The sequence below is a fragment of the Choloepus didactylus genome, chromosome X (assembly GCF_015220235.1).
Source record: "Choloepus didactylus isolate mChoDid1 chromosome X, mChoDid1.pri, whole genome shotgun sequence".
Taxonomy (NCBI): domain Eukaryota; kingdom Metazoa; phylum Chordata; class Mammalia; order Pilosa; family Megalonychidae; genus Choloepus; species Choloepus didactylus.
In genome coordinates, this window is record NC_051334.1 from 32,107,504 (window position 1) to 32,124,851 (window position 17,348).

General features: G+C 34.2%; 1 protein-coding gene across 9 annotated transcripts in view; it reads right to left on the reverse strand.

Moving 5' to 3' along the window:
* DMD (dystrophin) overlaps positions 1-17,348 on the reverse strand; it is a 2,178,366-nt gene that overhangs the window by 1,635,428 nt on the left and 525,590 nt on the right. For all 9 annotated transcript variants that reach the window (XM_037821041.1, XM_037821045.1, XM_037821047.1 and 6 more), the window contains 2 exons: positions 13,350-13,529; positions 2,085-2,260 (listed from right to left, as the gene is read on the reverse strand). In XM_037821041.1, coding sequence (XP_037676969.1) covers positions 2,085-2,260; positions 13,350-13,529 — 356 coding nt within the window. The remainder of the gene's footprint in view (positions 1-2,084; positions 2,261-13,349; positions 13,530-17,348) is intronic.

The following is a 17,348-nucleotide window of genomic DNA, read 5'->3' on the forward strand; positions in this document are numbered from 1 at the left end:
CTAGACTACCCAAGTTGAAATCCTGGTTCAAACACTCCGTTCCTGTGTATAATAGTAATAATAACAACACCTATCTTGTAGGATTATTGAGAAGAATAAATGAACTATGAAGGCAAAGTGTTTAATCTAGTGCTGAACACATAATAAGACACCCAATAAGTGTTAGCTTGTATTTAAGTGATCTACTCTTTATGTTGACAATTGGACATCTCATTGCAGGTACTTACAAAAACTGCCAAGAGCCTATGATACCAAGAGAAAAACAGAAATTAGGAAAGAGTCTTCCATCATTAGCCACCCTTTACTGTAAAAAAAAAAATGAAGTCAGAATGCATTTTTCTAACCATGGACATTCTCCAAACAGGAGCCAAGAATAAACTTTTGAAGATTGAGATTGACATGAATCAACTTGCTCTGTTACTTTCTGTATTAGGTGAGACCTGAAGACATTAGAAGGATGAGGCAACTAGTTTTCCATGTTACTCTGCTTGGAGAGCTGTTGGATTTTTGCCAAGTATCTATAACTCCATATGCTCACTAAGCATTGTCAGTAGACACATACTTAACATGACTTTAAATAAATGAATATACATGCTATTAGGATTAATAAAAAACAAGTTCATTAAGAACGTTTACTGATTTTTTTTGCATATTTTTCTCCACCAATGAATGTTAAAATTTCAACTATCATCATGAGGAGAGTCTTTGAAACTTGTTGCCCCAGAAAGCATGCTAATATTAAAATAGTTCCAGAACCATCTGACTAGGGCAGGGGTCTGCAAACTAAATATTTTAGGCTTTGCAGGCCATACAATCTCTGTTGAAGACTCAACTCTGCTGTTGTATGAAAACAACCATAGATGACATGTAAACAAGTGAGAATGGCCATGTTCCAACAAAGCCTTATTTATGGATGCTGCAATTTGAATTTCATGTGTCATGAAATGTTGTTCTTCTTTTGATATTTTCAAGTGTACAAAAACGTAAAAAGCATTCTTAGTTCATGAACTATATGAACACTGGCAGGAGGCTAGATTTGGCCTGTATGCCTCAGTTTGATGACCCCTGGATGAGAGGATTTGATCAGACAAGCAGACATGACCAGGGAGAAAAGGCCCAGAAATTTATTTTGGAATCATTAGTCAATTATAAGCCATGAATTAACAGATAAACATAGGAAGTCCCAAATAATGTATTTGCATAACGTTTATGGATTTTTTTCCTTTGCCTGGAACAGCTGATGCACTATTTTTAAGTATGTGTTCTTCTTTCCATACGTTTATACTCTCATATACCCAATTCCAATGTCAAGTGTTCTATGTATTCCTAAACATCTGCTGCTTAGAACCATAAGACATATTTCATTGAGTTTCTTAATCTTAGAATTACAATTATTGGAACAAAAAGGAAATTGTACCATTGTTATGATTTTCATGCTAGCTTTGAATTTATTACATTTTCATCCCATTGTTTTAATATGCCCATTGATTTATGTAATACCTAACTTATCTACAATGTTTAGTTGAAAATATCCACAAAAAGATCAGTTAAAAATTCTAACACCTTCAAGATAAGACTTTATAAATATCAAAGAACAGGAAATCTGTTCTGTAATTACTTCTGATTTAGAATGCACAGATTGAGACATTATGTTCTCATAAACTAGCAGAATGGATCTTGTCCATTATAGGTGTACTTCTTCTTCATGAAAATGTACTTTCCATTACTGAAAGAAAGGTGTTTAATGCAAAACCAGGCACTGAACAAGCAAGCCCTTTAAAAGAAAAAAAACTTTCAGGATTAAAACATGTCCATGACAATTCATGACCTGATGTTTCTTCTTTTAACCTGCAAAACAGTATTTTGATTAAACACTCAGGTTTTGCTGGGCTGGTGATTCCTTGGGCAAATTTAAAACACTTCATATATATATATTTTTCTCATGAAATTAACTGACATTTCAGGCACCTGAAATTCTTAGAAATATTAAGTAAAAACACCATCAACAAAACAGCAGTAAATGAGTTTCTTGTTTAACGAGTGATCTTCAGTTGAGGATAAAGCCATGAATAAGATCTTCTCACCTTTTCCTAATTTCAGAATCCACAATAATCTGCCTCTTCTTTTGGGGAGGTGGTGGTGGAAGTTCCTCTTGGGCATGCTTTACCAGGATTTGTTCCCTCGTAGCCACCATAGTTACTGTTTCCATTACAGTTGTCTGTGTTAGTGATGGCTGAGTGGTGGTGACAGCCTGTGAAATCTGGGAGAAGTATTGAAACACAGGTCACACATTGCTCAAAAGACTTCAGGAAAGACTGCTTGGAGTGACGACAGAAATAATGAGAAACTGTTCCTGCTTGTTGGTAGACTGACCTTCAGATCAAAATAGCACCAGGTTGAACCCAAATCAAATTGTTTTATCTGACTTAAATTATGTTGACTGAAATGGTAAAGGAAGGAAATCCCAAAACTAGACATAAACTTAGTGCCTCTTCAATTTATTGGGCAAACTATTGGAAATAAAGGGGGCAACAGAGAAAACCGTGGTGTGTCATTCTGATATTCAATTAGGCATCTTGTTTAAAGTGTTTACAACGTTAACATAAAGTTTATTAAGGCATCCCAGCACAAATCCCATTGCATGGCATATTGTAGATGTTATCAATAGTTTGCAAATGCATTTTTGGTTATTGTATATAGTGATTATTTCACACTCTATACATTTTTAAATAAAATTATCTGAACTTTAAAATAAATGACTCTTGAACCAAATAAGTGAAGTGTCTTTTAAAATTACAAATAACAGATTAATACAAAGTGCCTACTAATCCATAAATATCTTTTAGCTGAATGTTATTCAAATGCTAAAAAGCACATTACTTACATTTGATTTAAATTAGTAAATATGTTAACATATTTGAGTGTCAAGAGATTCTTGTTGGTTTAGATTCACAATCACTTTCCCATTCAGACTTTATTTTTTAGGCACAAGTCATCACTCTTTGGAATAATATGATTTGTAAACTGAGTCATGAGAAGCCATCACTTCAATACATGAGCATTACCAGACGGATAAGTGGTAAAATGGTTAAGACACCCTCCCTTCCTTCTTCAACCATTTGTGCTCCTGTTTATTATTAGGTCTGCAAAGTTTCCTCTTCGGAGGTGAATCATCATCCCTCTAGTAATCCAACTTATTTGGACGATTTATTTACAAAGAAACCAAAAAAGGCATGCCTTGGCTTTCCTTTCACGTACTTGACTTCCACAGGGCCAAAAATCTGACTGGGCCAACCAAGATTAGATTTACCGGTTTTCGTGAACTTTCCCAGAGACATAGGAAACTTTCTGGATAGTCTTCCTTGCACCACACATGATGAAGGCTTACTTCAATGGGAACATATGGGGGAAGACTCAGGATTTTTGTATATTGGCTTCCAAATCGGTAATTAGTGAAGAAATAAAATCCTTTGCCATGATTTCTTCAGCTTTAACATGCATGTTATAAAAGTGCTACTCTTTCTGCAGACTATTTCCTTACATATGCCAAGGCTTGAAGGACTTCAATTTTGGTAGTTTAAATACTAAAACAAACAAACAAACACTAAGAGGTACTGTGTCCCTACATATGACAAGCACAGGTTTTGTTTTCTCTAAGATCACTGTAGATTCATTATTCAGAACCAATCACTGAGGCTCAGATAAGTTTAAGTACATAGTCCCTTGACATTTTATGCCAAAAAGAAAGCAGAACCAACATCATTTTTTAAATTTCTTAAAATATAAACTCAAACCTATTGTACCCAACACAAAAAGACCACTACATAATCAGATTAAGTTCACTTGTAGTCAAAAATAAAACATTTTTCAAGTAGGATTCCAAGAGCATTTAATTTTTTCAGAATAGTATTTCTTTAAATCATGAATAAACTTTTTGCATATAATGCTGGCTAGAAGAGACTATTGTTCAGATGAGGAAAATACTTAATTTTATATATAAGGCACAAGAAGGCAGAGATTCAAGGAAATAATGCCATTTTTACAGCTATATCTGATCTTGGGGCATACTTGGCTACTGTATATTTGGCTGTGAAGTTAAATTCATAATTTTAATAATATTTTCTCATTGATACCTACTATGAAATTGGATAGATTTCCCATGGAGGCTAGAGTAAAGGGGAATGGCAACAGGACATACTATGAAATCACACTTAAGAATACAGCAAATCTTAATAACAAAAGAAAAACAACAATTTAATAAAATAACAGGAACACATGATCTGCAATTGTTCTATACTATAATCCCTATTACACTATAATTGAAAGTACTGCTTCATTTCCTTTGGGATGGAGAAATAAGAAAACATCTATGCAGTGATCCTGTAACAACAGGGTATAGTTATATATTACAAATTAATAATCACTTTCAAAATCGACTATGCATACTTAGAATAGAAAACAATCAGTCATGTACTCAATTTCCCCATGGCTTGTAGTTACTGACTGTAAACACTTTAAATTATGTGTTCGAATCATTACAAATATGGACAGGAGAGGGATGATGGAGGTCATTTAGTATAACCTCTTACTCATTATTGGATTTACTACTCCCAGAAGCAGACAACTAGACAACTCCTTCCTGGTATGGCAGATTTTCCCATTGTCAAAGATCTTCCTTACCCCTAATGGAAGCCTTATTATAACTTCCTTCAGTTAAAATTTGTACTGAACCCTGGACCAACACAGAGTAAATGGGATATTGTTTCTACTTTTCTACTTGACAGTCTTAAAGATCTGAAGCTTGATAATCATGACCCTGTTAAATCTCATTGCCAAGCTTTATAATGCCAATTATTTTCCATAACTAGAACTCATCTGACCAGTGCTCCAAAACCAAGGTTTCCTGACTTCAGACACTATATTTCAATTAAAGTGATTTAAAATTGGATAAGTTGTTAAGCAGCAGAATCACAACGTTTCAATTAAATCCCAACATTTCTTGGATATGTTCAATATGTTGAATATGTTCAAGAATATTTGCTGCAGAGCATTTAGAAATGAGTAAAGTGGAATCTCCATTTTTAGGGACCTTAAAATGGCAGGGAAAGTGACAACCAAATTGTGAAATAACAGTGAGTGCCACAAGAAAATATATATGTATGCAAAATAATTGTACACAGTATGCAATAATCAAGTAAGTTTCATTTGACTGCTACAAAAACAGATTTCCCTCTCCCAGAACCTTAACATTTAAATTTATTTTGATACTAAAGGCTGGATATAACAGATCACAGGGTCATTTATAACAGTAAAATACTGGAAACAACCTAATGTCAGTGGATGATTAGTTAAATAAATTATGGTATATGCATGAGATAAAGTATTGTATCTGCTTCAAATATATTTAATATCATGTTTACATTGTAGTACTAAATGTTTTCATTATAGTGCTGAGTAAAAATGCAAAATATATACAATACTGGTAGTTATAATTTTCAGAGAAAGTATAATTTCCACTGTGCCCTATATACTTCTGTATTTTTCTACTTTCAAAATTTCTATAATAAAAGCCTTTCTGCAAAATGATATTGTAAGCAGAGAAAAATTTCAAAGCATTTTTTTTCAAATTGTTGTTTTAAGTCTCTCCTTTCAATGTATCAAGATCCTTTGAATTATGATTCAAATGCTGTAGAGTTGGGACAACTGCAAATCTGGTAAGGATCACTTAATATCTTCTCTACAATGTTGAATAGGGTAGGGTCAAAATTAGAATAGAATATAGGTTGAGCTATGAGCAACCAACCTTGTGCCTACCTAATGAAACTCTCATCCAGTCATTGTTCTCCATTTTTAGTATATTATGACTTTTAAACATCCCAAAGAAAATAAAATATTTTTTTTTAAAATACTAATCCCTAGTTAATTAGCACAATTAGGTCCAGAGTTTCTGTTTGAGATGATGAAAAAGTTTGGGTAATGAGTGTTGGTGATGGTAGCACAATATAGTGAATGTAATACCACTGAACTGTACACCTGAAAGGAGTTAAAATGGGAAATTTGAGGTGTATATATATTACTACAATAAAAAAGGTTTTCAAAAAAAATGGAAAAGAGCTGGTTTAGAATGACGTATCTAGGTTTGGGGAGCTGGCTCCTCTTACAGTGATTAAAAGTGGAGCACTCTGAGCTACTTCTTCACAATTCTCAAACAGATTCATAGCTCACATGCTGTGATATTTGGGCCAAGTTGGTTAGTATCTGAGACTTTGATTTCCTTTCTTCACATCTAAAATAAGAATGATAACACAAGTCTAATTGAGTTGTTGCAAGCAGGGCTAGCTTCATGGGTGTGCAAGCTGGGATGTTGCCAAGGGTCCACACTCAGAAGGGTCCCCCAGGCTTGGTTTAATGTTCTGCTGTCAGCGTCTTGAAATTCTTAACAATTTTTTAACAAGAGAGGGCGTGTATTTTTATTTTGCACTGAGCTCCACAAATTACGTAGCTGGTCCTGGTTGCAAGAATTAAACGATACAATGTCCGAACATGGTTAAGTGTTCTGAATTGATAATTATTATTGATAATCACTCTCCTTTCTAAATGTTCAGAGACAAGTTCAGGAATTTTTCTATGATGAACCTTTTTACTCATTAGGTTATCTATCTCATTTTCTAAGCTTTACATTTTCCCACTGTGATAAAAATAGGAAGAGTATTTTCCTAGTCTCCTGATAGATCTAGGGTGTATATCTTCTTATAGTAAGATGATGTAATTTAGGTAGGCCTGGAAAAACCAAACTAATATCAAGCAAGGAGGTTCTTTCTTATCATCTTCTTTCACTTGTTCAAAAATGCACATTTTGATAATGAAATATATGCATATTTAAGCAAATTTAAACAATATAAGAGGTCATACAATGAAAAGAGAAAAAAGAAAGTTCCCATGGGCAACTCGTTCTATTTCCACCTGTTCTTACATTTTAAATTCACTTTATTGCTGCTGTTATTTTTCTTTTTAGCCAATATTCTTAACTGCATCTTTTAATTTTCCATTTAATTACTAAAATATACTTGTCTTTGTAAGTTGTCTGTGATAATGGGGTTAGAAAATTCTATTTCTTACTTTTGAGATCTTCTGATATTTGAGCATTTAAAAAAACTTGCTAAAATAGATTCCAGTTATGAAGAATTAGTTACCTCATTTATTTTATTATCTTTTTTAGTATCACTAAAATACTACTACTTGTAATAACTACTACCAATTATGGTGCTCTTTGCATGTTCTAGGCATTTTGCTAAGTACTTTTAATTCATTATCTTATTTAAAATACTTAGCATAGTAGCTGCCCTACAGTGGTAGCTATTATTATCTCACAATGGCCCTAGGAGGTAAGTACTAATATTCCCATTTTATAGATGAAAGGTAAATTGTTCAGGCTTATACAACTTGTGAATGTCAGAGCAGAGATATTAATCCAACTCTGATTGCTCCTTCAGCCAACTCTTAGTAGCTATGCTTATTTGCTCCTATATTTGTTGAGATTTCTGAATGGCGACTTTCCTTTAAGTGGTATATAATTGTGTGTTTGATGGACACACATACATATACAAATTCAGAAGAAGATTAAAAATATACAATATATGAAATAATCTTTATATAGAAAGATAAACTGTATCTAAATCCAGACAAAAATCAATCAGGTTGACAACTGTAAGTCACAGTTTGTATATAAATGACCTTAGAGGGATCATCAGGTTTTGGGTTGTTTTTTTTTACTGGATATTGAGGCATTGCACATCTACAGTTTAAACCATATTGCACAATCACAGTATCAGTTTTAGCTGATAACTGGGAGCCAGGCTTAAAACTATCTCCACAGGCAAGGTAGCACAAGACACAACAATCTGCTGGTGTATTTATATCTCTAAGAAACAGAAGGGAATAACATGGTGAACTTTGGGAGAAACCTGGGGTGAAACATCAGGTGCTCACAAAGGAAGCTTGGGTTATTATTAATCACAAGGTTATAAAATGCTTTATCTCATAAAAGAGTGCAGAGGAATTACCATAATTAAGTGAAGCATACAATGAGGGCTAAAGTTCATGAAAGTAACTTGGTAACTAAATTTTGATATTAATTACTGTCCAGATTTGATACTGACAATAAGGCCATATAACTCCTTGAGTAACTACTGACATTGGAATCATGAACACAATTAGAGTCAAATACTCAGAAGGTATAATAAAGAAGTCATTCTCCTCTGTAAAACAAAATATTCCTTGATAATTAAGGAATGTTTTCCTGTAAAACTGGCTTTTCAAATTTATGTATTTTTTTTGTCTCTCATTTCAAAATCTCATTTCTGTGTCAGAAAGAAGAGATGGTTGGTGGCTTTTCAATTCATATTAAACAGAATTTGAGCAACCATGTGAAATAACCGTACCTGCAAACATTCAAGAGACAGTGAGATTTACTTTTTCTCTGATCATCTGACCTTCCTCTACCTACCGTCTGACATGAAGTAAAGAAATGCCTATTTTTTAATGAAGGATGGAGATTATCAATTATACATTTAGGCAAAGAACTTGAAATTTTCTTTTTATATTATTTATTATCAGTAGATAATAGATTTATTGATGTGGAGTAGTTTATGATATTTTAATTACATACTCATGATGTGTCAAATGTAATCCTTTCAGAAGTCCGTCTTCTTTGAAAAGGAAGATAATTTTATTTTCATCATCATCTTTTCAGCTGCTGCTGAGGTTAAGACACAGTAGATAAAGTTAGGATCTCTGCACTAATTACTCCAGAGTTTATATAATATCTCAAGCAAAGAGAAACATATCAGATATTTTAGAACTCAGGGGACACTATAGAGCTCTTCCTAGCCCAAATGTTTCATTTTATAAATAAGAAAAGAGAGATTCCAATGGTTAACTCAGCCCAAGTCTCTTAAATTTTCAGTGCTCACAACATTTTATGTGGTCATAGATAATGAAATGACACCATAAAACTGATCACACTGCTATATGTGGCTTATTCTCAAATACCTATTTAATTTGGAGATAGCGAATGCATACAGTTAATTTTCAAATTTACTTGAGCTGTAACTTCATATTTTTCTAATAAAACCTTTAGCCTGCGCAATTAACCAAACAATGCTCTAAAATTCAAGGTGGTTAAACCACAAATTTAAATAAGATCAAAACCTGAAATAAAGGAGGAAATTGTTTTTGTTTTTTTTTAATTCTAGGTTTTATAAAACCACTTCTTTTTTTTTAATTGGCAGTAGGCTTACTAGGTTTAGAAAGCTTTCAGGGATCAATGAAAAGGGTTGTCAACTGAAAGGCCTTAGACTATTCACAATTAAAATTATTGGCAAAAAGTAAGAGAAGCAAACCAGCTGTAACTGTATCTCATGTAGCAAGTTCTGCAAAATTTGAGAATGGGTACAGACAGAATGGACACATAAGATATTTATGAGGAGTAAAAGAATAGGATCTCTAAGAATGAGATTGGACTCAGGAAAAAAAGGCAAATAAAGATATTTTCATCTTAATACTTTTGCATCTGTGTGTATCTCTGGTATAATGAAAAACTCTGGCTTATAATCTCCAACCACGTTTTGCTTTATCCATCTATCTGGCATGAGTTTTCAAACTCTCAGCAGGACATGAACAATACAATAACAATTGCTTTCTCTCTCTTTGGCATCCTTGGATATATACACAGACATACACAGCATGGACATGAACTGGCATGTCTAAGGAAAGGGGGGTTCTGAGTATATTATTTTATCTTTAAGAGTAAATTATTTGTGTTCATAGTTGAGAACATTGCAAAAATGATCATTAACAATATAGCAAAATGTTCACAAAATGAAAATGGGATCTTTGAACCTCTATATGAGATGCAGAGTTTTCCTTTTCCTTGAGAAAGAAGATAATTTACTCTGTTAAAAAAATCACAAAGCTGATTTACTTTTGGACTTATCCAGATATATTCGTACATCTAAGCACCTGATGCCAAACTTTTAATATAAATTACTGAAGTAAATTATAAAGCATATGTATAATATACCCTTTTCACATATACTTTCACTTAAATGTGGGAAAAGAATGTTTTAAATCACTTAAATTATCTTTAATTTTAAAGTATTAACTATTATGAATTTCTCAATATCATACCTTATATTCAAGATAAAAAAAAATGTTCATCACGGTCATGGTGTTTAGAAAAAAATTCACTGTGTAAATTTCAACATACACACACACACACACACAAATGTGGGGGAGATACACGGCCATTTGAGTTTTTAAAGTCAATCCAAGGTACATGTAATTTGCTCTCTTTTCTCATTGTAAATATCCACATAGCAAGGATTACTGTTCTTTCTAACATTTGGAAACTGAAGGTATTTCTATTAGCCTGCCATCTCATCAACTTAAACATCCTCAGCTTGTTTCCTGGAATGACTCAAGCCAAACCTGACTTTGAAATGAAAGAGAGCAGCCCTTACAGCTGATTTTTTTTTTTCATGCTTCCCACTCTTGCCATGCAACTGCTTCGTAAGGTCAAAATCCCTCAAAGCTTTGACCTGAATAGCAGCCAAACTCGTGGACACACAATGTTCTTTATATGAGCACAATCAGATGCCTTGTCATCTCAGTCACAATTCCTGCACCCTACCTCACAATAATGGATTTTAATCATTACCAGAACTTGGCTCATTCTTAATACCCACCATTTAAAAGATTTTTTGTGTGATTGAGTATAGCAGATGAATAGTCATTAAGGAGCCTAATTTTTCCCCCCAAACATGCTGGAAAATATGCATACAAGGGAGCTTTGTTCTTTAAAGTCACATCTTTACCCTCAACATTCTTAGAATTCTTCCTATGTAATTTTGATCAAGGTCAATTTGACATTCTAGAAATAAAATCATTTGCCTTTTTAGTTATAGGTCACTATTTCTTTCTTCACTATCTTTATCTTTTTTAATTCCTCTTTCCCTGGGTAGCTCCATTTTTATCTTCTTGGGAGCTCAAGATCTCAGTAAAGATTTACATTGGGGCTATGATGGTGCATTTTTGGGAAAAGTCAATGCAGGAAAACTGAGATGGGGGCTTAGGAAAGATTCAAGCTGAGTGTTCTAGGAAGCAACTTGCTTACTGTAAGTCAATTTATCTGCTGCTGGTCTGGTATAGGAGAGTATAACCGTTTGAAAATAAAAATAAAAAGAAGTCATAGTGAACCACAAAAAGCCCTCCAGATTCACTAAACAGCATGCCTTGCCTATCAAGAGCACCTTTTTTTCCTCAAAATGCTTTCATGTCTATGGCTTTATTTTATCCTCATCACATCCCGGTGAGCAAGCAGAGCAGACGCATGCTATAATGTATGCTGGGCTTCATTTTGTAAAGAACTATATGAATCAAAGCTAGTACTGTTTTATTAAAGATGAAAAAATGTTGAAATATAAGAGGGTAAGTAAGGTGCCCTAGGTGGTGGTCTCATAACTTTTAGACCATTAAATATAAGGTTTCTAATGCTTTTTCACCAACTACAATAATCAAGTCAGTAACATTTTGATGTGATGTGCAATCTTCTTCTAAAAGTGGTTTCATTCCAATGGAATGAGCATATTTAAACGCCACATACTTAAGATGCTCTTTCCATCTCAGGGAATAGTGTGGTAAGCCAGAATCTGGCTGTTGGCACAAATTTCATTATGTTTCTAATTCAGCATTTCATTAAATATGGTCTACAGACAATATAAAAGGCTTAGTAAAAATACAGATTATACTATGCCTCTCCCCTGTCCCTCAGAACACAGGTCTAGGAATCTGCATTTTAATCAGCTGCCCAAGTGATTATTATGCAGACTTGAGTTTTAGAGTCAATGCATATTTCACAAAAAAATGATAACATAACCTACAGTTATCAGTTACACCTCCATAAATATAGCCCTTAAAAGGGATATATTTCAAAAGAATTTTCTTTATCAAATACCAATCCTTCATAACATGCATGCTGACCATTTTACTCAGCAATAATTTATGAAACCAAGGGGAACACATAGGAATAATATCACTGTAGAGTCAAAAAGCATCAAATTTTCTAATGCCTCACCTATGTATTACATAGATTCAATGCTATTGCAAAGCAGCCATCCTCAGATCACATACAGTAAGAGATAGCATGTCCCAGTAGTAAAATCACCATTAGATCAATTAACTGCTAAAATGTATGGAACAGAAAAAAATGAAGTGTGTATCTTATATTGCCTAATGAAGATTTGGGAAATTTTAAACACGAGTTTCAAATTTTAAACATGAATGTGGACTTAAAAGAAAGATTGAACTGTGATACAATCATTGATATTGGCAGATCATATTTTAAAAATTGTGTTTTTAGAAGGAATACTTTAAATTTCATTTCTTCATCTTTCAACAAACATTTCCTAAGTGCTACTATCATATATCAAGTCTCAAGAACACAGAAAAATGTGGTCTTTCCTTTAATGGACTGAATTTGCTTTAATAGAAATGTGTGCTGGGTACACTGAGCTATGCATTGTGACCAATTAGTAAAAATTAACCCCTGTAATGCAAATTGATTAGGGAAAATAATCTAAATACTGTTAAACATAATGCTAATATTTTGAATGACTAACCATTGCTCTACCATCTAACAATGTCAAACAATAAAAATTTCTACTTTTGAAACACCCCGTTTTCTGTAAATTATCAATATGGTTTTAATTCTTAATATAAAGCCACATATGTCACTACAAATATAACTTAAATGTTATCCTAACCTGCAGTCCATATGTGTTAGTGTAACTAAGCCACATCAAATCATTAGATCCTCCTTGCTCTAATGGAAAGAGGCCATCACTGAAATTAAAGGACGTGGGGCCCTACCCTGCTCCTGCCACTAGTTCTCCTTGGACAATTTACTTTTCCTCCTGGAGTTTCAGTTTTCTCACATATAAAATGAGGGGGTTGACAAATGCCACTCAATGCTCTAGGAATTTATGATTTGAGGAAAGACTGTGATGTCACAGATCCCTAACATTTTGTCCAATGGCTCTAAGTCACTTAGCTCCTCACATTCATGAGCTGGAAGGGATTACATACTAGGGCAGTGACTAAGGCAGTTAATTACCACTCATTTCTCCACCTCTCCCCCTTGCTCCACTGTCAGGACAGGCAAGAGAGCCAGGGTTTTACTCAACTGAATACTGCGCAGTGACCAATCCAGCGACATCCTTTGTATTGCTCTCTCAATTCAGGATTCAAACGTTTCTGGGATAATTAACCATATGATAAATGTTATCACTAACCTGTGCTGAACTCTTTTCCAGATTTTGGACTAAATTATCCCAATGCTGGGCAAAATTTTCCAGCCATGCTTCCATCTTTTCAGCCACTGATTTATTTTTCAGTGTTGATAGAAGATCTTGGTTGAGTGTGCAGAGCTTGTCCATGGTCTGTTTTTTTATTTCTAGATCTGTTTTTAAAACCTGTTAAAAACAAGGAAGATCACAGAGTAGGTCAAGTTTACATTTTACCAAACATAGCTCAATCTGCTTTTGTGTGAATTTTCTCATATGTACGAATGCAAAAGTATTGCAATTATGCCTGAAAAGGATCAAGAGTCCAGAAAAATATAAGTAGAAAATTATAATCCTAAAAACCTTCCCAAGAAGCTTGAAAAGCAAGAATATTTAAGGACCTTTGCAAATCTGAAATGCTGTGATTATTTAGATAGAAATCCAATATTATTTACTTCTCAATTTTTAATTTTGAGATAAAAACCTTATGTGGTTTACTGACTTTATAAATTTTTTGTTGCATTCATTATTCAATTAACATTAAGTAATAGGACCAAGTCATTGAGAATGTTACAAATCCTTGGAATAAGGTTGCATGTTTTCTAAATACTTATGTGCTATAAGAATAATTTTATACCATTCATATTTCAAAAATAACTGTATACTATGGAGGGTATACACATCCTCTGGTTGATGGGGAGTGAATAAATAAATCAGTTTTTGTGAACTCAGTAGATCAGGGTGGCTTATCAGTTCACTTCATCCATTAAGGTCACTCTGCACTTTGGGGAATCCAATTTCCAAGTCCCAAATGCTAGTCCCTGGCTTAACTTGCAAATATAGAATAAGAAGATAGAAAACAGAAAATTGCTTGAGAGACCCTTTACAACCTTGCAGTAGCAAGCCCAATGAACATAAACTAAACTGTGATGCCTGTCTTTCCAAAACACATACAAATTTATTTAAAACTAATAACTATATATGGCAAAGAAACTGTCACAAAACATACACAAATTGCTCATGAACTGAAGTTTAATTGATACAGAGAAGTCAACACATTCCCCTGCAAAGGACACTTTACATAGCTCATTTTGGCATGCCACCTGCATTGACAGCTTTGAACTATAGAATGCTATGGTGTCTGCTTCAAATTAGTTCTGTACTTTATTCAAAATCTCCTTCACATGGTATACTTTATATTGCTGTCTTACTTTATGCCATTTTTAGGGGAAAAAAGCAAGTTTTGAAATTCATTTCTAATTTTTCCTCAATAGTTATTTTCTCACTATTTTTTTCTCAGTTTGAAAGCATGCAATAGATCACAAAATATGAATTCATATATATACATCTAATTCACATCAAAATAAAACTCAGTGTGGGAATCCAGTATTAGAAAGGTTTTGTACATTAATTTTGATTGGTTAACTCACATGTTAGTTTTCCATTAAATTTATGTCATATTTGGAGTAGTATTAAAACAATAGTTTATTCTTCCTGCTTACAGCTGAGAGCCAAATTTGAATTTCAACTATGAAAACTAAAATAGCTGTTGGGGTTGGCATGTATTTCTCTCAATCCTTTTGGGGTCTCATTTTCCTTTATTCTCTTTATTAACTTTTTTCCTGCATTTATTTGTTCTAAGCCACTTCAAGTTCTTTTTGGAAAAAGACATTATATAAATAAATACCTACATTTAAAAACAAAGATATGAATGCAATCTTCCTCTTTGGCTTAAGGCACTATTTTAAATATCCATTGGTGGAAGGCTAAAGGGTATAACCATTATTTAAGTTACACATACAACGATTTGGAAACATTTTAGAATGGGAGCCTGAGGGTTATGTTTGGAGAAGAGGATTGCATTGGAAATATTTGTGCATTCTGGTGCTACCTGATCAGGTTTTCTTAGATGACCTTTAAAAGTAATGGGATACCCAAAGAGATTCAGTGGCAAATCAAACAAAGACTCCTGTGTTAATATTAAATCAAATAAAGAAGCATATGCAGAGCATTACAAAATAAAGTTGAAAGCTGTCATTAAAAAATACTATGAGGAAAAACATACTCCAGGTAAAATAAAAACAGCTTTATTATAAAGAAATTATGTAATTATTGAATAATATATTATGTAAATCTATATGGCAAAAACACCATATACTAACCAAAACATCTAGTGTGCGTTGTGTGTGTGTGTGTGTGTATTTAATGGCAATGGCAGATTAGTTGTTCATCCTCAATTTGTTTCCTCTTGTTTGCTCTGGGGCTCGCTGGCTGTCTTATCTTCTTTCTCCTCTCTCTCATTTGCTCCATCTCTCTTTTCTCTTTCTTTTCTTTCTTTCTCTCTCCCTCCTCCCCACCTCTTTCTGCATAATCTCCCTGTTCATTAAGGACTCTTCTACCCTAACTAGCAGAAGGGAAAAGGCAGGAAATCTGTGGCAGCACCAGATGCTTTGACTCATAAAAATGAATTACCTTCCCTTGTCCATCCTTGAATGTCTACCCTCTTATATTTGGATCTTATGTATACATATTTAATAACCATGGTTTAATTGTTTGAGATGATTAGAATATAAAAGGATATATTTTTGCATAGGAAGAATTGACCATAGATCTTTTAGTGCCAGAGACCCACAGAGTTCTACAAAACTCAGAATGCAAAGGGAAGCTCTAGAAATCTTTTGCAAGGCAAAAGACAGTCGGGGGCGGGGGGGCGGGGGGGGGGGGACACAGAGAAAGATAGACAGATAGTTGTTGTTTCTTTTTAAATAGAGACGAGGCACATGGACCTACTTACACGGTAGGCAGATATCCATAGTCAGTAACTCAGACTGACCCAGTAGTAGAAACTGGGAAGAGAGAGATACACTGCACAAGAAGACAGAGTAGACAAATTCTACCTAGTCAGGGATATAAGCTGATTAAAGTGAAAAAAGAATGTAGAATTCCAAAATACCTAGGACACTGGGAACCTATTCTCCTCAGCAGCGTGCCTGAGAGAGTAACACCAAGACAATTTCTTTTATGTGGCAAAATTGAATTCCGTACATTTTCTATCTTTCTGTAGTTACTTATCTATACATAAGAAGTGCTACCATACATTTTAACCACTTATACTTTGGTAGACTGATCCGTTGCAGGGGTTCTCAAATTTTAGTGAGGAAGAGAATCACCCAGAAAGCTTGTTAAAATACTGGGCCCCATATCCAGAATTTCTGAAACGGTAGGTCTGGGCTGGCACCTAAGAATTTGCATTTCTAACAAGTTCCCAGGTGATGCTGAGGCTGCTGCTCTGAACACCACACTCCGAGAATGACTGATTTCTATTTGGCTGAATTCATTACGAATGAATACAAGAGTAGAAGGCTAGGCAGCATGTCCTGGGAAAATGGTGTGGTCAGGAGAGACTTGGGTCCCACCATTTGATCCCACAGCCACTTGAGAGTGCCAATTCTACAGGATTCCTGTAGCCCCTGCACACCACAATCTCTTGGATCACCATGTTTCCCTGAGTCTTCCTTCACTGGCAAGTACCAGCAGTAAACACACCAGCAGCCTACTTCCCCAGTGACAGATTTCTTCTCTACTTGGGCCCTCCAATGACAGTGACTCTACAAGCCTTAGAATTCACCTCATAAACACCACAGTTTCTTCTCTCCTTTAAACTTTATTCTTTACACCAAATAAAAAGTCTTTTGACCATAAAAGAAGGCCTGTAAGTCATAAATGAAAAAAAAAAAAAAAAAAGATTTAGAGGAAATGAAATACCAGAGTTCCCACCCCCTCTCCCAAAGAAAAGTAGAAGAAAATCCCACGGGTTATTAGTGAGATTATTTCAAAATAAATTACACTGATTGTAAATAAAAGAGAATTTTAGCACACCACATCTATACCTAGGTATGTACGAGGAACTAGTGACAGATGGTACCTGTTTTGGGTCTCAGATTGTGACATATTTTAATGAACATTAAATTCTTACTCACTGCCTGAGTCAGCAGGGGAATATTACCT